This window comes from Orcinus orca, chromosome 15 (assembly GCF_937001465.1).
Source record: "Orcinus orca chromosome 15, mOrcOrc1.1, whole genome shotgun sequence".
Taxonomy (NCBI): domain Eukaryota; kingdom Metazoa; phylum Chordata; class Mammalia; order Artiodactyla; family Delphinidae; genus Orcinus; species Orcinus orca.
Window position 1 is genome coordinate 26129496 of NC_064573.1, and position 23774 is coordinate 26153269.

Here is a 23774-nt window from a genome sequence, read left to right on the forward strand (position 1 = left end):
TATTTCACTGCCGTTTGAAACTTATACCAACACAAACGTTACAAGTTTCATTGCTCTGAAACTGTGTTTTCTGCATATTAATTTAAAATAGCCACAATTCCTGTATCCCTCACTTTTTGTTCAATTGACTCCCTTTTGTTTTATTGACCTTTAATGAAGTGTTAAGATTTCACACTTGAATTTAGTGATGGTTTGTTGTTGATACTATGATGTAGTCCCCGTTGGGCTTCCGGGTTAGTGGGGGTTGTTCTTTCAACCATTTCTACAATACGACTGCCCACCTCTAAGGCTATGTGTTTCACCAGGCAGCAATCGAAAATTCAGCTCTGATAGTAAGGGAAAAACTTAAAAGTTCTTCCAATCCCACCCCGTGTAGGTATTCTTCTTAGAATGTCCTCTAGATACGCAGCTTCTTCCATTTCTGATAAACGAGAGGTGGTCATTTTGACTCCTAACAGCTGATCAATGAGGAAGTAATATACTGACACTTCACTATATTGTATGTGTACCTTACTTTGGGAAGCTATAGGAAATGGTCTTTTCCCATCCTACTTCTACTTCTTCTTCCCTTTATGTAAGGGCATGTTTCTACATAGTTCCCTGAGAAATTTACTTCTCTGGGAGCATTGGCAACTTGCTCAAGTGCTTTCCTGTCTCACCTTTTCCTTGTGCTGAAGTGGCCTGCATGTGTTTTATAAATGGGATGGAGAACTATTCTGAATGAAGTTGACTGACGAGTGCACACATGCACTCATTGGGGTCCTCACTTAATTGCACACTTTCCAAAATAGAGAATGCCACTCTGTATCTTGTCCTAAAAAGGCAAATGTGTGTTCAAAAGTGAAGACATTCTCCACGCTTCCTTCCAAGTTTTTAGATTGAGCACGCTTTGCAGAACGCCCCCCCCCCCAAGCCCCGTCCCGCCCCGCTTTTCTCATTTCACAGTTTCAAAGGAGCACTGAAACCATTCTATTCTCCGGCTAACTGTGAACTGTGATTCCTATATCTTCGGAGACACAGTGAGGCTACTGATTTGCACTGCGTACCTGAGAGATCATTCGCGAAGGAGGGTGGCTCAGAGAAATGAGGGGAGGAGACAATAACTGGCAGGGATACAGTCAATTTAGAGGCGTCCTTCTAGAATCCGGGGCCTCCAGGATCCAGGTCCCCAGGATCAGGCAGACTATATAGCTTTCCACTCCTAAATCAGATCTACGGCTCCAGCACCACTGCTGCGTTTGCTCAATGGAGAGGTTGTTGGCAATTGCGGGTTGGTTAGGTGTTAGCTTTCGTGCCTGCTGAGAAAGGATCTCGAAGCTGCTCGCTCTGCCTTTCGCTCTCCCCCCTCCCTCCCTGTAACATGCCAGCCCTTTAATGTGGAGTGTCAGGGAGACGGTGACGTCACCTTGCCCGCTGGGTGGCGTCCCCTCGGTCCGACACGAGTTCAGAGACAGAGAAAGGCGCTGTCAGACTGCACTCCACCTGGGGCTCGCCTGCCGCGGGTTTCCGCGCGCCCACACTTTCTGCGGTCGAGGGGACGCCCCGCAGCAATTCAGGCGGTCATTCTCCGCGGGCCGGGGTACAAGCGCCATTAGAGCCGACGAGCGCCAGGATCTTCACGCGGAGCCCTCTGAAGTCCCGCCCGCTGGATTCCAGGACCCGCTTGGATGCTTCGCCTCCGAGCGACCTCGGAAGATGGGCCGGCAGCCACGCGCGTAAAGACAGCTAGGGGTTACCAGGTACTGCCGGAACCAGCCGGACCCCACTCGGCGCACAGCTCGCGGTTCATTATTTGGGATCCCAAGCGGTGGGGTTTTCCGTTTAGGTTGAGGGGCAGCGGAGGGCTTCGGTAGTGATTGGTTTGGAAGCCTGGGGAGTCAAGTTGAGGCTTGTTGGCTCGTCAGTCAGATAGGGAAGTTCGCCAGCTTTCTTTCTCAGTTCAACTAACTTTTAATTCTCTTCTTCCCTCACTCCCTTTTAAAAATCCCCCAACCTAAACCCTCTCATTTGTGTCTCTGCTCTGACAGGAGTCTCTGGGAGAGCTTGGGGTGAAAGTGGAGCACACCCAGTAGGAGACACTTCTGCCCCGTCTACAGCTGCTCAGGCTGCGGGTCTCTAGCCAGCTCCCCGCTAGGCCAGGCCCGCTGCGCGCATTGCCATTATCCCAGGGTCTTATTAAGATAATAAGAATCTTGTTTGGGAGGGGAATGAGGATTGAAGGACCATTTGGCAAAGTTAGGGCTGGTTATATCAGGCCCAGGTATCACTGTGCCATTTAACACCCCGTCCCCTGGAAATATTGTCTTTGATCCATCCGAAGTGACAGGCCTGGCTTTTGTCTCGTTGATCGCATCGAGGTTTGTTCACCCTTCCTGGAGGCCACAGAACGTAATGAGAGCTGAGGATCCAGGGGTCAGAAGGGCGAAGGTTGTCGGGATAGAGGTCACAGGAGCCCAGAGAGGACCAGGATATGACAATTTGGGTAAAGGGGTACACTTGTGTATTCACTGAAATCTCTGTAATAACAAACTCCAGTGTCCTTGATGGAAAGTGGTGATGAGACGGCCACCGTTGATTTTCCAGGGCAAACGATAGTCTTAGCAGCTGCCCTGGACAAGTAGCTGTGCAAAGGTCACTGTCAGTTTTGCAGGGAATGAGCCGCTTTGCTTGTTTTGACTTAGCAGTGTTGTCACAAAGGTTTCTTTCGCTTGTTTTTTCTGTATTTTCAATTTACTGGCTGTTTTCCCCCATTAAGTATCCCGGTTGACCAGAGATGACAGGAATTTTACCGCAGGCCCAACCCTGGGCTTCCGCTTTCAGCGCTCCCACAGATTACCTAGTCCAAGGATTATTTCTACTGTGGGGCACTTCCCCCCACCCCCAGTAAGGTAAAGAGATATCTACATAGATCAGAAAAAGAAATGTCACAGAAAGCGGTTCACCTTTCAACTAAATTTGCCTTTTAAAGCCCATCAGTAATGATCCCCAAGAATTGCTCAGTTTCTTTGCACTGTTTCTGGGCTTAACACTCTTGCCTGTACTGATTTGCTCATTGTCATGGAAATAACAGGCAAACAGTTTTTGAATATTTTCAAGTCTACAACTTCATCTTTTAAAGCCACCTATTGGAACCGGAACTACTCAATTTTAGCAAGCAGTTTTTTGAACCCTTGAAAGTGAAACGCCTGTTTTGGTGCAATCTCGCATATAGGTCTGTACATTTTCCCCCAAAATTTCTAATTAAAGTATCAAAATATCTAATGGCAAAGGTAAGGGAGAAGGGATTTCGTTTTGCTTTAATGAGCTGTGTCTCAACCAGTAGTGAATTTCCCCCAAGGAAACCACAGATGCCACAAAAATTACTTTTTAAAAGGTTTGGGTTTTTTTTTTTAATCAAAATCAATCTATTTTAAAGCAAATGCAACTGGTCTCTCTTTTAAAATTTGGGCTTCAATGGCTAAGCCTCAGTTTTCCATAACTTTTATAACCTGTACTAGTTACCACTGTCATCATTACTTCCTAATTTATAGCAGGAGTGCCATTTTATTCTAACAGCTTCTATAAATCGGGGATAAGGTCTTGAGTTTCTTAGGAACTGACTTTTTAAAAATTTACTTTGGATATTTAGAACCGAAGAAAAGTAATTCCAAATTCCTGCATTTCCAAAGGATGACCTTGAGGAAATTTAAGAGATGACTTCCTTGTGTCTGAAACTTGCTTCCTTTGCCCAGTGATAATTATATCTTAACCAAAGCAAGGAAGTGATTATAATTCTTCAGTTAGCGACTCAACCCACCCCTCTCTTTGTAAACTGAAAAAGCTCTAGTCAACGCTTTCTCCTTTCCCTTCCAGTCTCCAAGGCCGACCCGGAGAGCTCGGCCCGGGCTTCCGCGGCGGAGGAGATGGCTTCCAGCCCGCTGCCGGGGCCCAACGACATCCTGCTGGCATCGCCGTCGAGCGCCTTCCAGCCCGACGCGCTGAGCCAGCCGCGGCCGGGCCACGCCAACCTGAAACCCAACCAGGTGGGCCAGGTGATCCTCTACGGCATTCCCATCGTGTCGTTGGTGATCGACGGGCAGGAGCGCCTATGCCTGGCGCAGATCTCCAACACCCTCCTCAAGAACTTCAGCTACAACGAGATTCACAACCGCCGCGTGGCGCTGGGCATCACGTGCGTGCAGTGCACGCCGGTGCAGCTGGAGATTCTGCGACGCGCCGGGGCCATGCCCATCTCATCGCGCCGCTGCGGCATGATCACTAAGCGTGAGGCTGAGCGTTTGTGCAAGTCGTTCCTAGGCGAAAACAGGCCCCCCAAGCTGCCTGACAACTTCGCCTTCGACGTTTCGCACGAATGCGCCTGGGGCTGCCGTGGCAGCTTCATCCCCGCGCGCTACAACAGCTCCCGCGCCAAGTGCATCAAATGCAGCTACTGCAACATGTACTTCTCACCCAACAAGTTCATCTTCCACTCCCACCGTACGCCCGACGCCAAGTACACGCAGCCGGACGCAGCCAACTTCAATTCGTGGCGCCGTCACCTCAAGCTCACTGACAAGAGCCCCCAGGACGAGCTAGTCTTCGCCTGGGAGGACGTCAAGGCCATGTTCAACGGCGGGAGCCGAAAGCGCGCGCTGCCCCAGCCGGGCGCGCATCCCGCCTGCCACCCGCTCAGCTCGGTCAAGGTGGCCGCTGTGGCAGCGGCTGCGGCGGTGGCGGGAGGTGGGGGACTGCTGGGCCCGCACCTGCTGGGGGCGCCCCCGCCGCCGCCCCCGCCACCTCTGGCCGAGTTGGCGGGCGCGCCGCACGCGCATCACAAGAGGCCGCGCTTCGAAGACGACGACGACTCGCTGCAGGAGGCGGCTGTCGTGGCCGCCGCCAGTCTTTCGGCCGCCGCCGCCAGCCTGTCGGTGGCCGCGGCCTCCGGCGGCGCCGGAGCGGGCGGGGGGGGCGCGGGAGGCGGCTGCGTGACGGGCGTTGGCGCCGGCGCGGGCGCGGCGGCTGGCGCCAAAGGGCCACGCAGCTATCCTGTCATCCCGGTGCCCAGCAAGGGCTCGTTCGGGGGCGTGCTGCAGAAGTTCCCAGGCTGCGGGGGACTCTTCCCGCATCCTTACACCTTCCCGGCTGCAGCAGCCGCCTTCGGATTGTGCCACAAGAAGGAGGACGCGGGCACCGCGGCCGAGGCTCTAGGGGGTGCGGGCGGCGCGGGCACGGCGCCCAAGGCCGGCCTGTCTGGCCTCTTCTGGCCCGCGGGCCGCAAGGACGCCTTTTACCCGCCCTTCTGCATGTTCTGGCCTCCGCGGACCCCGGGCGGACTTCCCGTGCCCACATACCTACAGCCCCCGCCGCAGCCGCCCTCGGCGCTCGGCTGCGCGCTAGGAGAAAGCCCGGCCCTGCTGCGTCAGGCCTTCCTGGACCTGGCCGAGCCTGGCGGCGTGGGCGGGAGCGCCGAAGCGGCACCCCCGCCGGGTCAGCCCCCTCCGGTCGTCGCCAACGGCCCGGGCTCCGGCCCGCCGCCTCCTGCGGGCGGCGCGGGCGCTCGCGATGCGCTCTTCGAGTCGCCCCCGGGCGGCAGCGGCGGGGACTGCAGTGCGGGCTCCACGCCTCCGGCCGACCCCGGCTCCGTGTCCGGGACTGGGGCCGCTGCCGCCGGAGCGGTCCCCGTGGGTGCCCGAGTGCCCGCGCCCCACCACCCGCACCTCCTGGAGGGGCGCAAAGCCGGAGGAGGCAGCTATCACCATTCCAGCGCCTTCCGGCCGGTGGGCGGCAAGGACGACGCAGAGAGCCTGGCCAAACTGCACGGGGCGTCCGCGGGCGCGCCACAGTCGGCCCAAGCGCATCACCACCAACACCAACAACAACCGCACCAACACCACCACCACCATCATCCCCCGCAGCCGCCGTCGCCGCTGCTGCTGCTGCCCCCGCAGCCCGACGAGCCGGGTTCCGAGCGCCACCACCCGGCCCCGCCGCCGCCCCCACCCCCGCCCCCGCCGCCTCCGCTGGCCCCGCAGCCGCACCACCGAGGCCTTCTGTCCCCCAGTGGCACCAGCTGCAGCTACCCCAGCGAGGACAGCTCCGAGGACGAGGATGACGAGGAAGAAGAGCAGGAGGTGGACGTGGAGGGCCATAAGCCTCCCGAGGGCGAGGAAGAGGAGGAGGAAAGTCGAGACCCCGAGGACGACGAGGAGGAAGACGAGGAGACAGGGGTCCTGCTAGGGGACCCTTTAGTCGGGGGCGGCCGATTCCTCCAGGGCAGAGGGCTGTCGGAGAAGGGGAGCAGCCGGGACCGCCCGCCGGCTGCCGCGGGCGCTTTCCCACTGGCCCTGAACTCCTCCAGGCTGCTGCAGGAGGACAGGAAACTGGGTGACCCCGGCGGCTCGGACCTGCCCCCGCCCCCGCCCCCGCCGCTGGCCTGCCAGAAATCAAGCGGCGGCCTTAGCAGCAGCCCGGGCAGCCCGGTCCACCATCCATCACTGGAGGAGCAGCCCTCCTACAAAGATGTAAATATCCCCTTTAGGCTCCTTCAAGCTAATTATTATTATTTAAATGCACCTTTAGGCTGAATCGGTTACATATGCGCAGGAAAGATGAATCACCAGATTTCCCCACAGAAATGAAATATTCAGTGTGTATGGGAGGGCTTCTTTCCTACCAACTGTCCTCCATAAAAATGTAGTTTCTGGTCTCTCTCTTACAAAGCCTCTCAAAGGCCTTGGGGCCTCTATTCCCCCCTATATTTAAGTTGGCTGCTTATAGAAGTTGGGAAAGACCTCTAAATTGACCAAGTCCTTCCTCTAATCTACCAATCTCTTTTGCCCAACTCCCTGCCCCCAGTTGAGCACAATTGTTCCCCCAGAAGCAGTGGGACCACAAAACGGGTGCAGTCTGAATGATCCTATCATTTTTCTTCTCTGTAATTCAGTGCCTCCCCGAATCATGACCCAGAAAAGATCAAAAATACATTGACTTCAGAAGTTAGATTCAGTTTTATTTGAACTGCTTTAATCAAGGCTTGAACCCCAGAGCTCTAGCCAGAATGGACACTTCTGTAAGACATTGTGTCCAGTAAAACAAAAGGCAGACTCTTTAGCAAGACTGGCTTCTCCTAAACCAATCTCCGCCCACGTGAACGTGCTACCTGGGGCCCCTAAAGACCAAAGTTAAATTTAAGTGGCTCAGCGTTGTGTTCACTCAAGTGTGCATAGAAAACACTCTCAAGGACTTCAGAGTGAAGTGACTCTGTCCTAATGTAGTGTACATGTGACAAATAATGTGGCATGTTGATTTACAGAGTGTATAATAGGTGCATATTTAACATACTACTTCGTAAAGGATAATGCAGGTACGTGCAGTCGTACATTTGTATTTAAGCACAACAACTATTCAGAGAAGATAATCATCAAAAAATGAAGTCTCCTGAGGCTCCATGGAGTCACTTTTATTGATGCTTCTTCCTGCTGACTGTTGACATTAGCATATGGTTTCATCCAGGCATTGATTTGTGTCTCTAATTCTTCTCCATACAGAATCAGAAAACTAAGGAAAATAACCAAGTAATTTTATCTACAAAGGATGAAAACAACTTTTCAGGTAAAAGAAAATAACCCCCCAGTTTTCTTTCCTGCATTTAACCATTTCTGTGAGACTCACACCCAGCATCTCCTGCCTCTACCACCATTCTGTGGGTTTTCATCCATTGAATTTTGAATTTTTTCATACTACAGTTTATATTTTAATGGGCAGCATTTCTGTAGTTTCCAAGCAATGGCAATTTTCCAGATAACAGCACTGTTGCCCCCAATCTCAACATACGTCTTTGCATTTAAATGGCATCAGTACTCTAAACATACACAGATACATAAATACATGTTAAAATTCTTGGATGTCTTTGTTTCCCACTTGTCAGTACAGACTCACTTGCAGATTTTGTGTTTTGTTTGATTCTAGATAAGAACAAGGAGCATAGCTTTTTCATCACAGACTCTGATGCTTCCGGAGGAGATTTTTGGAGAGAAAGATCAGGTAGGCTGGGACAAATAGAAGGAATGAAGAGTCAGATGACAGAGAGAAGGGCTGAAATTCATAATCAGAAGACTGAATACTTAGTACAAGGGTAAAGATAAAAAACAATTCCTAGTAGATATAACTAAGAAAAGACACAAATGGGAAAGCAGTGACATTAATAGCAATAAGATTATTAATTGCTGGGCATATTTCAGAAGAGAATTCAGAAATATATCAGGTTACACAGTGAAACGGGCTGGAAAAGCATAAAATGACAATAATTGAAATGTTCTCTTAGAAACCTTCCATTAAAAAGGATCACAGCTTATTGCTTTTAATATCTGTCAGAAAGACATTAAAGGTGTTTTATGACATCTATGCCAACATTTATATTATCTCCATGATAATGATCTCTACACAAAATGTATAATACATTTACAAAAATTACATTATACAAATTAAATGAAACCACCTTTTACTGATTGCTAAATGTCTCCAAGGGGTATGGGAAAGACGTGATTAGAAGTTTTGATACTAAGTTGTCTATTGCAGTGTCTTAAGGAGAGGGTTTTGTTTCTTGGGAAAAAGGAATCTAATTTTCCATTTATGTAATGCAAACTGCCTTGGCTTTGACTATTCACGGTTAATTGACTGTCAAACGAGGTTGTTATCCTGCGGCAATGTCTGCAAATTTGCCTGTCAAATGAGACAGAGAGCAAGCTAGGAAGTGAGGGAGAGGGAGAAAGAGTGGTGTGGGGAGCAGAAATAAAGAAAATAGGATCTTAAAGGAATCTTATATAACAGGAAAGTACAATGAAAAAGGTCTCCAAACCTTTGTTTTTATTTTTCCTTAAAGGAGACTTTTCAGTACTTTAAATGGCAAAAGGCAAACACCTATTTTAATGAAAAAATAGCTTTATATATCATGGGAAGAAAGCTTTATATATTGTGAGTTATTTCCAAATTATTTCATGAGTATTTTCTATAAATATTGATCAACAGCCAGTTTGGGCTGACTATGCTAAGGTGTTACTAAGAATAATTTGGTGATGTATCCTTGGCCATATCAAGTCTCCATAAAATTGTGCATTCTGGCTGTACCTGTTTGTTAGCACATTTTAAGTGTTTTTATTATTATCACTTTCAATTAAAGCATAACCCTTTGAAAATTCAAAAAAATCACCTTTCACAAATTTGCTCTGTGTCTAATATAAAGTTGTTAAATGTGGATTTTTCTGTTACAATCTAAAGTGTACAAAATAAAGTCACAAAGGCAATGATATTTGCCCAGGAACTACCTCTTCCCTAGTGCCATATTTCACAAAATTGAAGCTTGAAATAGAAAGGATTGGTACCAACACATTTCTAATGGGTTTGCACACACACACACACACACACACACACACACACAAGGTTTATAATTCTATTTGATTGATTCTGTAATATCTAACCATTTCCCAGACATTTCTGGATAGTCGATTGCTTTTCTTTGTTTGATATGTGTAGAAATTAACAGACATTGGAAACAACACATTTATGAATATAAAGAAAACACTTTTGGAAACATTTCTCAGCCCCATATCAAATGATATTTAGCAGCTCTGTAGAGCTAAAAACAGATTAAAAGTAGCCCAATTTCTCCCATGCCCAGAAACCACAGATGGGAGTCTATATGTACTCCAGTGAATGCAAATTAATCGGGCTGTTTCAACAGCCGAAGTGGATGGAGACCTTTGCTGGGGGTGTGTTGTACAAACGGTGAGCACTTAGAGAATTCCCATTCCTCTCTAACCAAAATAGACACAGATCAGAAAGAGAGTTTAAAACCAGTGTCACATCCTAGTGGCATTGTCAATAACTTAATTTGGGAGGAATTTTTATTTGTTTTTATTTTATGTACAACCCTATTCTGTGAGCAGCGCCATGAAGCTCGAAGTCCAATAAAATAAGAAAATTTGCATGTAGCAATGACTTGTATTTTTTAAATAATGTAAGCCATTCAGAGCAGGACAGGGACCCCACTTTTCATTTACTCATCTCAAGACAGGTTTTAATTTACTGTTGCTTGTTAAAATTAGTACTTTGTAATTTATATGCATTAATTTTAAGGTGTTCTTGACTGTCTAAGTTTGGAAGTTTTTATTTTTTAGTTGGCTGTTGGTGATATTAAAGTTCAAATTATACTATACATGTATTTAATATAAAATAACACATTTAGAGAATAATTCACACCAGACTTCATTTCGCTAAAGCATAACTCATTAGAAGTCTCCTTGGGCTAAACTCTTACTCTATTTGGGTGCAAATTTTAAAGAAAATAAAAATAAAATTTTATAAATATTCTATAAAAGATGTAAAATGTATGTAGTTTTTAAGGGGTATCAATGATTTGTACAAAACTAGGGGACAATTTGATGTTTAAATTGTTAAATTTAAAATAGTTTCCATAGATTTAATGAGAAAATCCAAACTTCACAATCTGAAATCATCTTTTTAGGAACTTTAATTTCCTACCTTGCACTTAACAGCTAGTATTCATAATTATCATAAAAAATTTAAGTTAACATTTTGACAAATGTGTATACCCATTAGAAATCTAAATGTATTAGAACATACTGATTTCTTTACTGAATTATATTCTCTTCATTACGTGTACATGAATAGTCTCTATAGATTTGTTAAAAACTGAATTTCTCTTCTTAATCTTCCTCTGATTTGGATGGCTGGGCTGTTTCCATTTGGAAACAAGTTCCTCCTGGCCTTGGAAGGGATTTGGTTCCCCCATACTTAGGAAGTTCAATAAACCCTAAAAAAGTCATTAGAACCCCAAGCATGATAGCCAGAGTGGGTCAATAACTACAGAATCCACTGTTGTCTGATGTTCAGATGGAAATACAAATGTCAAAAGGATGTAAATAAAAGTATAATCAGGATCGGTGTTCACATAAAAATTCCACAGTGTCTGGAGCTCAGGGCAGTACAGTCAATAGTTATGTTGGTAATAACACCTAGTCACGCTATCGATGTATTCCAGTCCCTCCCTCACAATAATTAATTTGATACAGATTCCCAGAGAAACTTGCTCCACATTGATATTCTGTATTACAGTTTCATTCTCACATTATTCAGAGAAGTATGTAGGTAGTAGGTTATATCATATTATTATTATCCTGTATTGAATGTGAGACAGGTGGGACGTGGAAAGGATGAAAATATATTATTGACATGAACAAATGTTTGGGTGAAGAGAATATTTTGTTAAATTTATCTTGGAATCTTGGGTCACAAGAATTTCACCCTCATGGTTCCTTTGCTGAGCCTGCAGAGAAGATATTTTAAACACCAGGAAGTGTTAAGGAGTTTGGGTTGTTGTAGGACTCGCTGTACCTTCAACTGTCCTTGCTTGTAGGAAAGATCAGCTCATGGTCTTCACACTGGAATGCACATTTGAGAAAATCCCCAAATGGTCACCCAATTGGCCTATGTTTTGGTATTAATGTATTTACTTGTGATCAGACACCAAGAACCTGTTCATTTAGCAAAGTGTCAAAAATCCAGATGAGCCAAAGAGATTATGAAGCCTGTGATGAACTGCTTTGTAGTGGTAGCAGTAGAATACTTTATCTGGAACACCTTGCGGGTGAATGGGGCTACTTCTCCCCATGTAACAACTGTTATCTTCCACATGTACATGATAACATTCATTTGTTTATTTACTCAATTACTCCCCAAATATTTCAGAATACCTACTGTATGCTAGGTATTTTGCTAGGCTCTGGAGATTCAGAGATAGAATCAACGCCAGTCCCTGCTCTCAAGTTGCTTCCAATCAAAAGGAGGGGAAGATAAGGTGTAAGGCAGTATGAATACTATAATAGCAGTCTACACAGCATAACATCCGAAAAGGTTTATATAACCATATGTCCCTTTAGCCAACGTTTAATTCAATCATCATTATTGGAAAATATCAGTGTTTTATTTCTGTGCATATACAGTATAACATAGAAGAATGAAATGTCTTTTCAAACTACCTAATAAGTCAGTATGCAATTTTTGATTTTTACATGAATTTTTCACTCCCATAACAATCATAAATGTAGTTTATCAGGAAATTTCTGACCTTTCTCTAAACAAGTAAAGATACAGACTTATCTTTAAATGATAGGTACTTGCTTTAATTTATCCCTAATACAAATTCAGTTTAGCAACAATATTTAGTTCCAGTTCATTTTTTTAGTTCATCATTTTAATTAAGTTTGGCCTTTGTTCAACCTTTCAGCCCTATTGGTAACTGTTACTTTTCAGCGATTTCAAAAAGATTACATTTTTTAATGATTTTTTTCAAAAACCTCCCGTTAATGGTCATTAACCTTACTCATAGCAGATATTATACTTCTTTATAATTAGAGGAACCAAACATAAAGTTTTAAGCAGCCAAAATCCCCCAGAAGCCAGAACTTTTATCTGTAGGTCTCTTTAAAATAAGACCCATTGCTTTAAAGCCAAGTAATATAGATTAGGGGGATGGTAGTTTGGTCAAAATATTACCTACTCAAAAATATAAATGACAGCATTTTGCTTGCAATCCCAGAGTAAGGCTTTGCATATCCGTTTTGAATAACTTTAGTGAAGTTAAGTGATTTGAAATTGAATGCAGTGGGGTAAGCTGGTGAGGCAGCTGAAAGCTATTGCAGGTCAAGGAAATCACGTAAAGTGGAGTCATCCTCAATTCCAATCCCTTTCATTGTAGAAACGCCAGAACCATTGGACTCTGAGAGTGGCTGCATCTTGTTATATGTATAGAAGTTTTAAAATCAATTTGATTTTCACTGGTATAATTCTCTAGTGTACTTAATATGCTATGGATGGATTTCTGAGAATAGTAAGAAGCAGTTACACTTCTCATGAATATATAGCAGATGAGGCGCTCTGATTTATTATTCCATTCTATTTTAGAACATGCTTTTGATTTTTTTTAAAAAAAGTAAAAGAAGAAGAAAAATTCTAAAAAGCACAGACTAGTAGATCTGAGTTTTAATTCACTCACTTACTAGATGACTTTGGGTAAGCCCTGTAAGTACTTTGGCCTCAGTTTATCCACCTCTAAGTTACTACTGACATTTTTATGAACGACGAATTTTGAGGTATTTGAATATATGTATTCAAAATTAGCTAATCCCCATATTTCAAATATAAATTTCTTTTTATTTATGGAAACATTTTCCTTCTTGTGGTTTTTAATAATTTATATGACAATCAAGGAGATAGAGAAGGACAATAAAAAGACTCTTCAGAAAAAAATAAAAAATAGCATTAATTGACAACACAAGTTCTAAAACTTAAGAGAATTCTAAATGAACTCACAATTCACTAAGCAACGAAATCTGATATACTGATTCAAGAAGCAATGTGTATGTAACTCACGATAAATTTTGATCACGAACTGTAAATTTTGTTGTAATTCTTAGTTAACTATAAACTCACAAATATTAATCTTGCTCTTGTTCCCTTTTTTGGCTAATGGAGTTAATATTTAGTTAGTTCATTTTGCAGCATACCCTCTCCAGTGATATTGATTTTCTTTTCTGTTCTATGACCTCACTACCATGCCAGACGTCACAGGGGATGAGTTTAATGTAGAATTTAGCACCAAGAAATTAACAGAAGTCCATGTCCCACTGATAGAGGAGAAAATTACTTAACTCTGCTCTCCGTGTAATTGAATTTTTAATGCCTTAATGCAAAATGTTCTCAGAAACCTCTCTAAACCATACGTTGTGCTAAATTTTCTACTAGTTATACAAACTGTAGATTAACTTTGACCCCATCCAAATTGTACCTCTAAGGTAGATTGTTAGGGAAAGAGAAAATTAAACTTCCAGAAATTTTAAATTAAGTCAGATTATAAAGCTAAGATTAATTATTAAAATTCAGTGTTTGGGAGTTAAACGTATGTAAGAGGAGTCTCTCTTGATCAACAGAGGCCAGGCCGGTGCTGAGGCTGTTGGGAGGCAGAGGGCAGGCCCAGCCTGCCCTGAGGGCATGACAGTGCCCTGGGAACTGTGGGCAGACACCGTTGGTAGCTTCGCACGCAGATCTTGCCTTCCCTTCCGGGGTCTGCTCCCCTGCACTAGAACACATGCGATAGCACGAGTCCCCACGAACTATGGAAACATCTGGATGTTTGACTGAAATTTTTTATTCCTCACCTAAATATTAGAATCCATGTGAATTTCACATATAGACACAGCCCCAAACTAAAACAGTGTCATTGACTAAATTTGCCCTTCAGTGTGCATTTTCTGAAATGCATTTTTTCCAAATGTTTTTCATCAGTTGTTGTCAACAACGATCCTGGGGGAACAGAGAGGACCTTTCAATGACAAGCAACTTGCTAGCCCCTAGGGCTGCAGGCTGGGGTAGTGCCCCTGAGTGCTGGCTGCAGGCTCAAAGGAGACTTTAAAAGGGAGACAGCCAAGATAAGGGATAGGAAAATGAGTGGGATTGAAAGGAGAAGGAAGGAGGATGTATTGCCATAGAAGGGATGGGGGAATGCTAAAATTTTTACTCTTCGTCCAATGTCAGGCATTTTATATTGTACCCTATATACTTTGATGCCCTGTACACATACAGGGTACAATACTTAAATGATCTTATTTATTGAATTCAAGTTTAGCTTGAGAACAGTAATATCTTTTAATCAACTTCTCCTCCCATCTCATGACCACCAACAGAACAGGTCATCTGACTTACTCATTTGGCTCTTAAAATTAAGTGAGCTTTTTAAAATTGTAAGGTATTTTAGCTGCTGGAGGCCACGGCAGACACATACGTGAATTAGTATTTTCATGTCTCCGTTAACATTCAGTGCTACAGTTTTATTTGTCCCTGAAAGAAATTTTCAAAATGTCAGGTAGGAACAAAAATGGAAACAATCACAAACTTCCCCAGTAAACTGAAAATAATAGAGTAATTCTTAGACCATACAATGGATCAAACTGTGCTTGTTCGTTCGTAGGAATGAGTTAGTGCTTTAAAAACCTTATGACAACTGAGGATTTACAATAGCATTAGTTTGTATTTCTTTCACAAACCAAATTGGATTAAATGAAGTACAACAAGTGTGTGTGTGGAATACATTTGTACCCCTCCCTAGGGCAGGATCTCTCTGCCTTCAGAAAGCAGATTTTCTAGCTGGGGAAGATCAGACTAGCATAGGTGAAGCATTAGAATATTGGGTACAAGGTGGCAGAGTAAAGATGATAAGGACTTAGAACTTCAGCCCAGGAAGGAACAGATCAGTGGCATCTGAAGAAGTTGGGAAAGGTTTTATGAAAGAGTAAATGACACTTGGGTGGCTTTCTGATTTTGGGTGGATGGGGAGAGGAGGGGGACACCTTACGGAAGAGAAACAACATAAAGCAGAGCCAGCAGATGTGAGAAATAAGAGTCTGTCTTGGGTAAAAGGTTTGTGCTTAGTGACAGAGAAATACGGCTTGGCTGAGCCGGATGGGACAAGGTTACAGGAGAACCTGGAGTCTCCCGGGGAGGAGTTGAGTGGATTCTGCAATGTAGACCATGGGGAAACAATGCAGGTGCTCGAGCAGAGGTGTGCCATAATGTTTAAGAGAAAGTCATTACCGTTGTGCCTTGAAACGTAGTGCTGGTGAATCTATTGGCTGTTTTGGTCTTCCCCCCCACCTTTGGATACTACAATCTCCCCTTCATCTGCTATTTACTGCTCATGTCTGCTTTGGCGTGGTGTATTCTCACATCCATCCCTCTTGTACTTCCAATTTCTGACAGCTGTGTAAGGGCCGATCCAAGGGTGGGGTGGAGCTTTCCCCTGGGATGTGGGACCACCTGGCCCTGGAGGACCCTGGAGAGACCAGGGAAGCAGGGACCATGTGGCTCCAAGCTCCCTGGCCCCTGCTGCACTCAGCAGAGGTATAGTTTCTCTGATGTGGCATCACACTTCCTCTGCCCCCCTGGGGCGAGCAGGCTTCATGGGCAACGATGCAGGTCACAGTTAACTGGCCCTGTGAGCATGTGCTTGTGGAGAACTGGTGTGGACTCATCCCTGAGCAGCAGGTCCTCATCATATCAGTCCACTGGATGCCTTTTATGCCCTAATTATCCATCATTCTCCAACTTTAAGCCACTCAACTATTTTCTTTTACAATTAAGATCTCTATGGCCCCCCTCCACCCTGGCCTTTTTGTCACTTTTTTTTAAAGGGGGGATATAATGGGAAGGAAAGTAAGAATTTTAGTTTGGGGATTTCTCCAAATGCATTCATTAATTTTGGAAAAGTAAAGTGCATTTAACCTGATGGAATATTTATAAAAATGGAAAGCTCATTGTCAACTAAATCTCATTTATTTAATCTAGTATTAGACTGCCTTTTCTTTTTTTTAAACCAGATGGAAAACATTAGCAGTAATAGGGAACAAACATATCCAGGCTCCCAGAGGTCATTTTTAACCACCATTAACAATCTGGTTTTCACAGATTAGTAATATGCAAAAGGCAACGGTCCAGTGAAAGATACACAAAAGGCAGCTGAAGCTTCTGTGCTCCTTATTTACCTAACATTGAACCATTTTTTAAAATGCTTTGCAAGTGAGAAATTTGAATCTTCTAAGCTCAAAACTGACAGATTTTTCTGAGAAGTTGCAGCAAAATACCTGTTTCAAATAGACACATGTAAAATATTAATTAATCCTTCACAAAGCGGATGAAAAGTGTATTATTAATGTCATCGGTAGATTCACCTGTGGTTAATATGGTTTTATTTACTAGCTATTTGTTTAATGCTTCATGCCAATGTAAACCTCCTAACTGTGAAGTAGAAAAGAAATGCAATTTTACATATATTATTTTAATTTTTAAATTTAATTATCTAGTTGAAATGTAATATAAGGTAAACAGTCCACAAAATACACTAGTAGGTCAGAAAGAAGCTGGTCTCTAATGTGATAAGGAAATGGCTTCTAGAGTTGCCTATTCAGAAACTAACTATCTCATTTAAATCATGTCTTGAGGGGTTGGGAAAGTTGTAGAATGATAAAATCTCATCCTGCTCTGTAGATAGATGCAGAGATGTGTGCATGCTCATTTCTTTTCTTGTTCAACCTCAATATTATATGTGGGTATGAAACATCTATGCATTTAACATCTGGTTAACTGAGACTAAAGTAAACATAGGTAAAACTGCACATAATATGCATTTATCTTCATTTAAAAATATCATTATTCTTGGTTTATACATTTACGATTTGTTACCAACCTTTGTGTTACTCTTCTTTTAGATAATAGTAGTTTGTAGGAATTACGTTGAGGTCTGTATTTAAAATGCTTCACCGGTATTTCCTCATTATTTATTATATGGAGAAGAAAGCCAAGGTATTAATGTTCAAAAGCCTACAGAGAGAGGTCATGTCCAAGATGAAAATGAGAATAAGTTTGTGCAAATATGACGTAGATAGTACAGAAAATGGCTGCCATTAAGGAACTCAGGATGCCCTGGATATTGTTGTGCTGATGATGGGGAGCCAGAGGAAGTGCCTTCCCATAACTGTGCACATGCTTGGGAATATTTGTACATTTGTATTTTCATACACACATATGCACACATGCATACCTGCGCACACATACCCCTGACGGTCATCATGTGGACTGCAGAATCGCCATTTATAATATCAGGTTGAGGACTTTTCTGTCCGTCCTTGATATTGTAGGCTGCCACTTTGGGAAGAAATTCTGTTTCCCTCTTTGCAGAAATTTTTCCCTTGACAATGAAATTCCCCGGTATTCCTGGAAGTGCCTGGGACCATTTCACTCCATTTCTTGCTGAGGAAGGGAAATGAAAAGATATGAGAACAGAATTGAAACGATGCATCTAACTTGTGCTATGATTTAGAATTTGCGACCTCCTAGGGCCCCTTTCAGTGACAGCTGAAGACACTTTATTGAATATGAGTATGTGTCTAGCACTGTGCAAGGCACTGGCCATGCAGAAAAGACAGAGTCCTGCCTCCAGGTAGCCTGCCTAGTAGGTGCAGAAGGCTGGAAGCAAACGGCACCAAGGACATGGAAGAGCTAACCTCGGGGGCAGGGGAGGGGGATGGAGGAAACCTTCTCAGAGCACCTTTGTCTGCACTGCCATATCTCTATAGATGAAAACGGAAAGCTTAATTAAATTATGTGGGTAATTGCAGATAACAAGTTGAAACCTTTTTTAATTCTGATAGCAGAATGGTTGCATTTCTTTGCTTTGTTTATGTTTTCTGGATTATATAGACTCAATTTATGACTGTAGATATATACATTTTCTTAGCTTGTCATCATTCTAGTTAGCACAGAAGCAAAATAGGTAAGAACAGCAACCTAACTTCTATCCACAATACAGTTTATACTGTTTGAAGACAAGTAGTTAAGAAACTATCATCAGCAAGCGTATGACTATTACAAAGTAACATAACTTATTTCACTTCTTTCTTTTCGGTTGATTTCTTTTTTAAAAAGCTATCAATTATTAGGAAACCACTGCAGCCTCATAACTTCTCTCCCAGGGACAGCTAAAGCCTCCTCTCACTTCTTTTTCACCACCCCACATTTTGGTGGCCCAAGAAGGCTGGAGGCTTCTGTTTCCATGGTCTTGGGTGCCTTCCCAATAAAATCAGGCTTCTTCACCTCTGGAAAGAGAGGGAGTCTGATCAGATTTCTCCCAGAAATGTCAGCTGTTCAACCTCCTCTTTTGCCCTTCTAGCAGTTAGCTTGGTTGTAAAGGCTGGGCAGTGGTAGGGGCTGGGAGGGAGGCTGACGTCAGGAGTCTGCTTTCATGGAGCTGTCGTCACAGTCTAGGTGGACTCGGCCCTCATTTTCTGTCACTCCCCTCCATGGTTCAGGGGAATGATACACGAGTAAATGAGGACAACGTTTGGCCCCGAGGACTTCCACCTTGAAGTTATATTAAAAAAACTCTTTTGTAGATATTAATAGAAAGTGAAAATAACAACTTGCAGAAAATAGCCTACACAAAACTAATATTTTTTTCTCCTTTTTTTTTAAAAGGTGAACACACGCAAGAGACAAATTCACCTCATTCACTCAGAAAGGATGTAGAAAATATGGGGAAAGGTAAAGAAAAGTTTTAATTCTGTAGAACTTCTCTTAGCTTTAAAAGACTGAAGAGATAATAGGAGGATATTTTTGTTCTACACTATATTTTAAGCGTGACAAGCAACACATGAATAATATATGGACCACGGGGTGGATATAATTGAGATTAATGCATACATATCAATCAATACATGACACTGTAAAATAATCCTTTAAAATAATACATTACATTGATTTATATTCATGGATTTCTGCACAAAATCTATCCCATGTCTATGCGACCCTTTTTAAACTGGTAAAATATTTTGTCTTATAATAATAACTTGCCATATGTAACAGTCCTCTGGAGAGTCATTTGTAAAGATTAGTAAAGTGACTCTTCTTTTTTTCTTTATTAGAAGAACTTCAGAAGGTTTTATTTGAACAAATAGATTTGCGGAGACGACTAGAACAAGAATTCCAGGTGTTAAAAGGAAATACATCTTTCCCAGTATTCAGTAAGAAATCACTTTTATTTCATTGCCTTATGATATTTGATGACATTTCTATTATTAGGCATAAGGATAGGCTTCTAAATATTATGTGATTACACAAAGTACCACAGGGTCTTCCGGTGGTCTCAAAGTGTTTGGAGATTTTAGCCTGTTATTTATGCTTTGAATCAGCTGACAGATAAAATTTCTTATAAGAACCTTTTGGTCTTTATTCTATTGGTATATGTGTATCTGTGCATATGTATTGTGCGCATTTAAAACATGTATGCAAATATACCATTAAATATGTAGATATATTTAAATAGTCAGAAATATTAATATTTTTTAAAACAAAAGAATTACTCAGGTTTTTTTTCTCTAAGGTAGGAAAAACAAAAGAAAAGTTAATTCTTATTCTCAGATAGTTCTAGAGAGCTGCCTGGTGCTTGAGACATGAAGATTTAAAATTTAACAATTCAATGTACACATATTTTATTAATTAAAATTAGTACAATTTTAGTAGTTGGGGATTCTCCATACATATTTAGTAATAAAATTTCATTCCAAATTTGGTGGCAGAGAAACTGTGGCATAAAAACTATTGTCTCTACTCCCAGAGTCCTAGAATTTCAGAAAGACCTACGATAGGTGTCCAGATTTCTAAAATTCACCTGTCGTGTTCTGAATCACATTTGGACAAATACACCACAGTAGTGTTTTTCAAGCTTTTTGGAGTCTCATTTAGTCATATTTTGAATTATATACATTTAATATTAATTTTTTTCAGGGACACTTTTTTAGAATGTCAGTGCCCTTTGTTTTTTAATCCAGGCATCACAAAACTCATGTTGCTAATTCCTGTGGTAGAGCCATAGGCAAACATCCAGAAAAAGATTTTTCAGTAATTGTGACAATTTTAATAGTATGAGCACAAAGGTCTGCACTCGCCAGAGCTTCTCAAATGTAATCATCAGCACAAACTGAAAGACATGCCCTCTCGGGTAACATTTTTGAATAGTACTGGGTTCCTGGTAACATGTCAAACTAAGTTCCACCAGACTGCTTAGCAGGGATAAGAATGAAGAGGACTCATGATGGAAGAGAGTTCTGGCCCCAAGGAGCGATAGGGTCGGTCAAGTTTGTGATCTGTCAGTATCCGCAAGGGAGGTTTGGAGCTCATGATGCTTCAGTATTTTGAATTTGGAGAATGCCTGCTGAGGCTTAGAATAAGATGGAAGGGAGGAGAATGGCCAGTAGCTTTTGATAGTATGTTGGGATCATCATTACATTTGTAGCTTCAAGAAAAAGAGAAACATATTAAAAATATCTTTGAAACCTTGAAAAACAGGTGCTTCCAAGGGATCCAGGATTCTCTCATTTCTAAAACCCCATCTTAAAAAAGACTGCACAGTTCCTTGCAGCGATGAGCAGACACTGAGTGATTTGTGTCCCTTCTAAGCTGATGTTTATCTAATTATTGAGTTTGCAGATCCAGTAGAGTGAGTCCAAATCCCACTGAATCCCCAAAGTATCCACCTAACTCCATGTGAAACCCATGTAGCCATAATTTATCCTGTTAATAAAAACTAATCATCATTTTAAGGAATTAAGTAATTTATACATTTTCTTACTAATTACTCTACCATACAACATGTACATGTTTCTGTTTTTTAAAAAGTTAGGATGTTGTAGTACAACTGTCCAGGTTCCATTCAGACCCATCACTCATCCTCCTGGTGTGAATTAAAATGAATCCTCTGTGATGGCCACGTATGTGAAACACTTCAATTAAACAACAACAGAAAAGTTTTGCCCATTTTTATCTACAGCGTACTCCACCGACCAAGGAATTGGTGCCCAAGTTTGAATAATGCGTGGTTTAGACACACCACCAAAGGGCAGTTAATTTCACACCAGTGAAAATAGCAAATGCACATTACGTGCTTGTTAACTAAATGTGAGAGGCCGTGAGGCTGGCAGACAGATTTAGATGCACTCAGATGGAAAGGGGAGGACGGAACTTTGTAAAGCCGCCATCAGAAGGAAGCAGAGAGGAATCCCAGCAAGAGCTTTTTACTAGGAGGTGGACTCACAGTCACAACACTTCAAACCCGGTTCACTTAGAGCACTGGGGACCTAAGCTAAGCTATCACCTGTGACAGTTAGGAAGCCAGGCTCAAAATACCCTGAGATACTTTGTGGCTCTGCTACCTCATGGCTGTAGGACCTTGGAAACTGTAAAGGGGGCCGGATAATTCCTGTCCCACAGGAAGATGAGGACCAAATGCTTGGATCCACGTGAAGGTCTGAGCACATCCCTAGCACAGGATAAGTGCTCGATGACATCAGCAGTGATGGTGACGGTCATGACGAAGCAGGGGGAGGAAGAGGAAACTTAGCATCAGGCTCTCGAAAAGCATGTCTAGAATGGGTCCAAACTTCTGAGCTTCTCTTGTTGTGCTTTGGGAGTGAGGGATGACCTGTGGCACAGAATAGTGAGGATAAAGATGAGAGGCAGGAGGAGGTGGGGGAGGGGGGAAAGTGGAAGAGGCGGAGGGGAGAAAGCAGGCCTCTGTACTCTGTAGGCAGAGGTTGGGAGGAGGAGGAAGCACAAGCAAGTCTCTCCACTTGCTGGACAGAGGCTTCCAGAGCTGCAAGACTCTGATGGGGAAATGCAGGGAGGAGGAAAGGAGCGGACACCGCAGAGCAAGCAGACATTTACCCTTCAGGTGGAGGCAGCAGAGAGCCTGGCGGCTAGTAGCGGGGTCTCCAGGTTTGGACACTGACTCCCCCACTGAGTAACCTTAGGCAAGTTACCTAACCCCCTTTTCAACCGTAGAACAATACTACTACCCATCTCGTGGCGTTGCAGAGAGGATTAAATGTATAAAGTGTTTCGCGTGGTGACTAGTGACTGATCCATGGTAATGTGCGTTGCTGCTACTGTTACCATTTCAAGGGTAATATGTACATTCCTGCAGGGGCTTTATTGTAAACCAGCTGATATTAGAAATCAGAACTTCTAGAGCTTTCCTGGGCTGTAGTTATAGAGGCTGAAACAGGCAGTGAAACTTACTTTGATACGAGACAATCCGTTTAGTTGACCACCTGGGTAGAACATGAGAAGAGAGCTCAGGAGGGGATCCTGAGGGAAGGTGGGAGAAATGTAATCTAGACTGGGTAGAAGTAAGAGTTTGGAGGAAATGGATGACGAGGAGCTCCACCTTTATTGAGGTCACTGAGGTGACAGTAGGACAGCTGGCCCCACATCCTGCAATGACAGTCATGTTTAATTGGACAGGAGTAAACGGTTGGAGACCCTGCCCCCAAGATGCCACCATTCTGAGCTCTCCCACTAAGGACTGGTCTGATCATTTTTTTTGTTTCTGTTTTTGTTTTTGTTTTTGCGGTACGCGGGCCTCTCACTGTTGTGGCCTCTCCCGTTGCGGAGCACAGGCTCCGGACGCGCAGGCCCAGCGGCCATGGCTCACAGGCCCAGCTGCTCTGCAGCATGTGGGATCCTCCTGGACCAGGGCATGAACCCGTGTCCCCTGCATCGGCAGGTGGACTCTCAACCACTGCGCCACCAGGGAAGCCCTGGTCTGATCATTTTTGCGGCTGCAAATCCAGAAGTCATTTCAGCCATCACATTGTGTCTGCCTTCCCTAGTGAAGCTCTCCTTCCTCCCGGCTCCTCCAACACCCTGCACCTTCCTTTATTACAGTATTCAGGCCTTTGCTGTCATTTTTCATTCATTTTACTCTCTTGCCACTGGCCATCAGTATAACTTCAGAGCCTAGGCCTGACTGGGACCTGCCAAAGGGTTGCTGGATGAGGCCACGAATGGAGAAGGCCCTCACCCTCTCCCTCTCCTGTGTCGCTGCCGCCGGGTGCCCTGGGTCCTCACCTCCCTTCCCCACTCCAGCCCTTTCTGCTCACTGCTATTAGCCCTGCCTCCCTAAAAATCTACCTTTGGCACCACGTCTTCCACTCACTGTAGTGATTCCCTATTGCTGACCGTATCGCGTCTCATCTAACTCCTGACTGGCTTTTACAGTCCTCCATAATCGGCCCACCCAGGCTTATTACCACTTCTCCCCCTACTCAGTTCCACTTACCCTGCGGACCGCCCTCGCCCCTCACTTTCCACCTCTGCACCCTGAGTTTCTCTAG

General features: G+C 43.7%; 1 protein-coding gene across 1 annotated transcript in view; it reads left to right on the plus strand.

The window, feature by feature from the left end:
* The first annotated feature begins 3732 nt into the window (after positions 1 to 3732).
* Positions 3733 to 23774, plus strand: part of SKOR2 (SKI family transcriptional corepressor 2) — a 39520-nt gene continuing 19478 nt past the window's right edge. The window contains exons 1-5 of the mRNA XM_004266074.3: positions 3733 to 6500; positions 7527 to 7590; positions 7948 to 8022; positions 19081 to 19146; positions 19527 to 19625. Of these exons, the coding sequence (XP_004266122.2) occupies positions 3903 to 6500; positions 7527 to 7590; positions 7948 to 8022; positions 19081 to 19146; positions 19527 to 19625 (2902 nt within the window). The 5' untranslated portion in view covers positions 3733 to 3902. The remainder of the gene's footprint in view (positions 6501 to 7526; positions 7591 to 7947; positions 8023 to 19080; positions 19147 to 19526; positions 19626 to 23774) is intronic.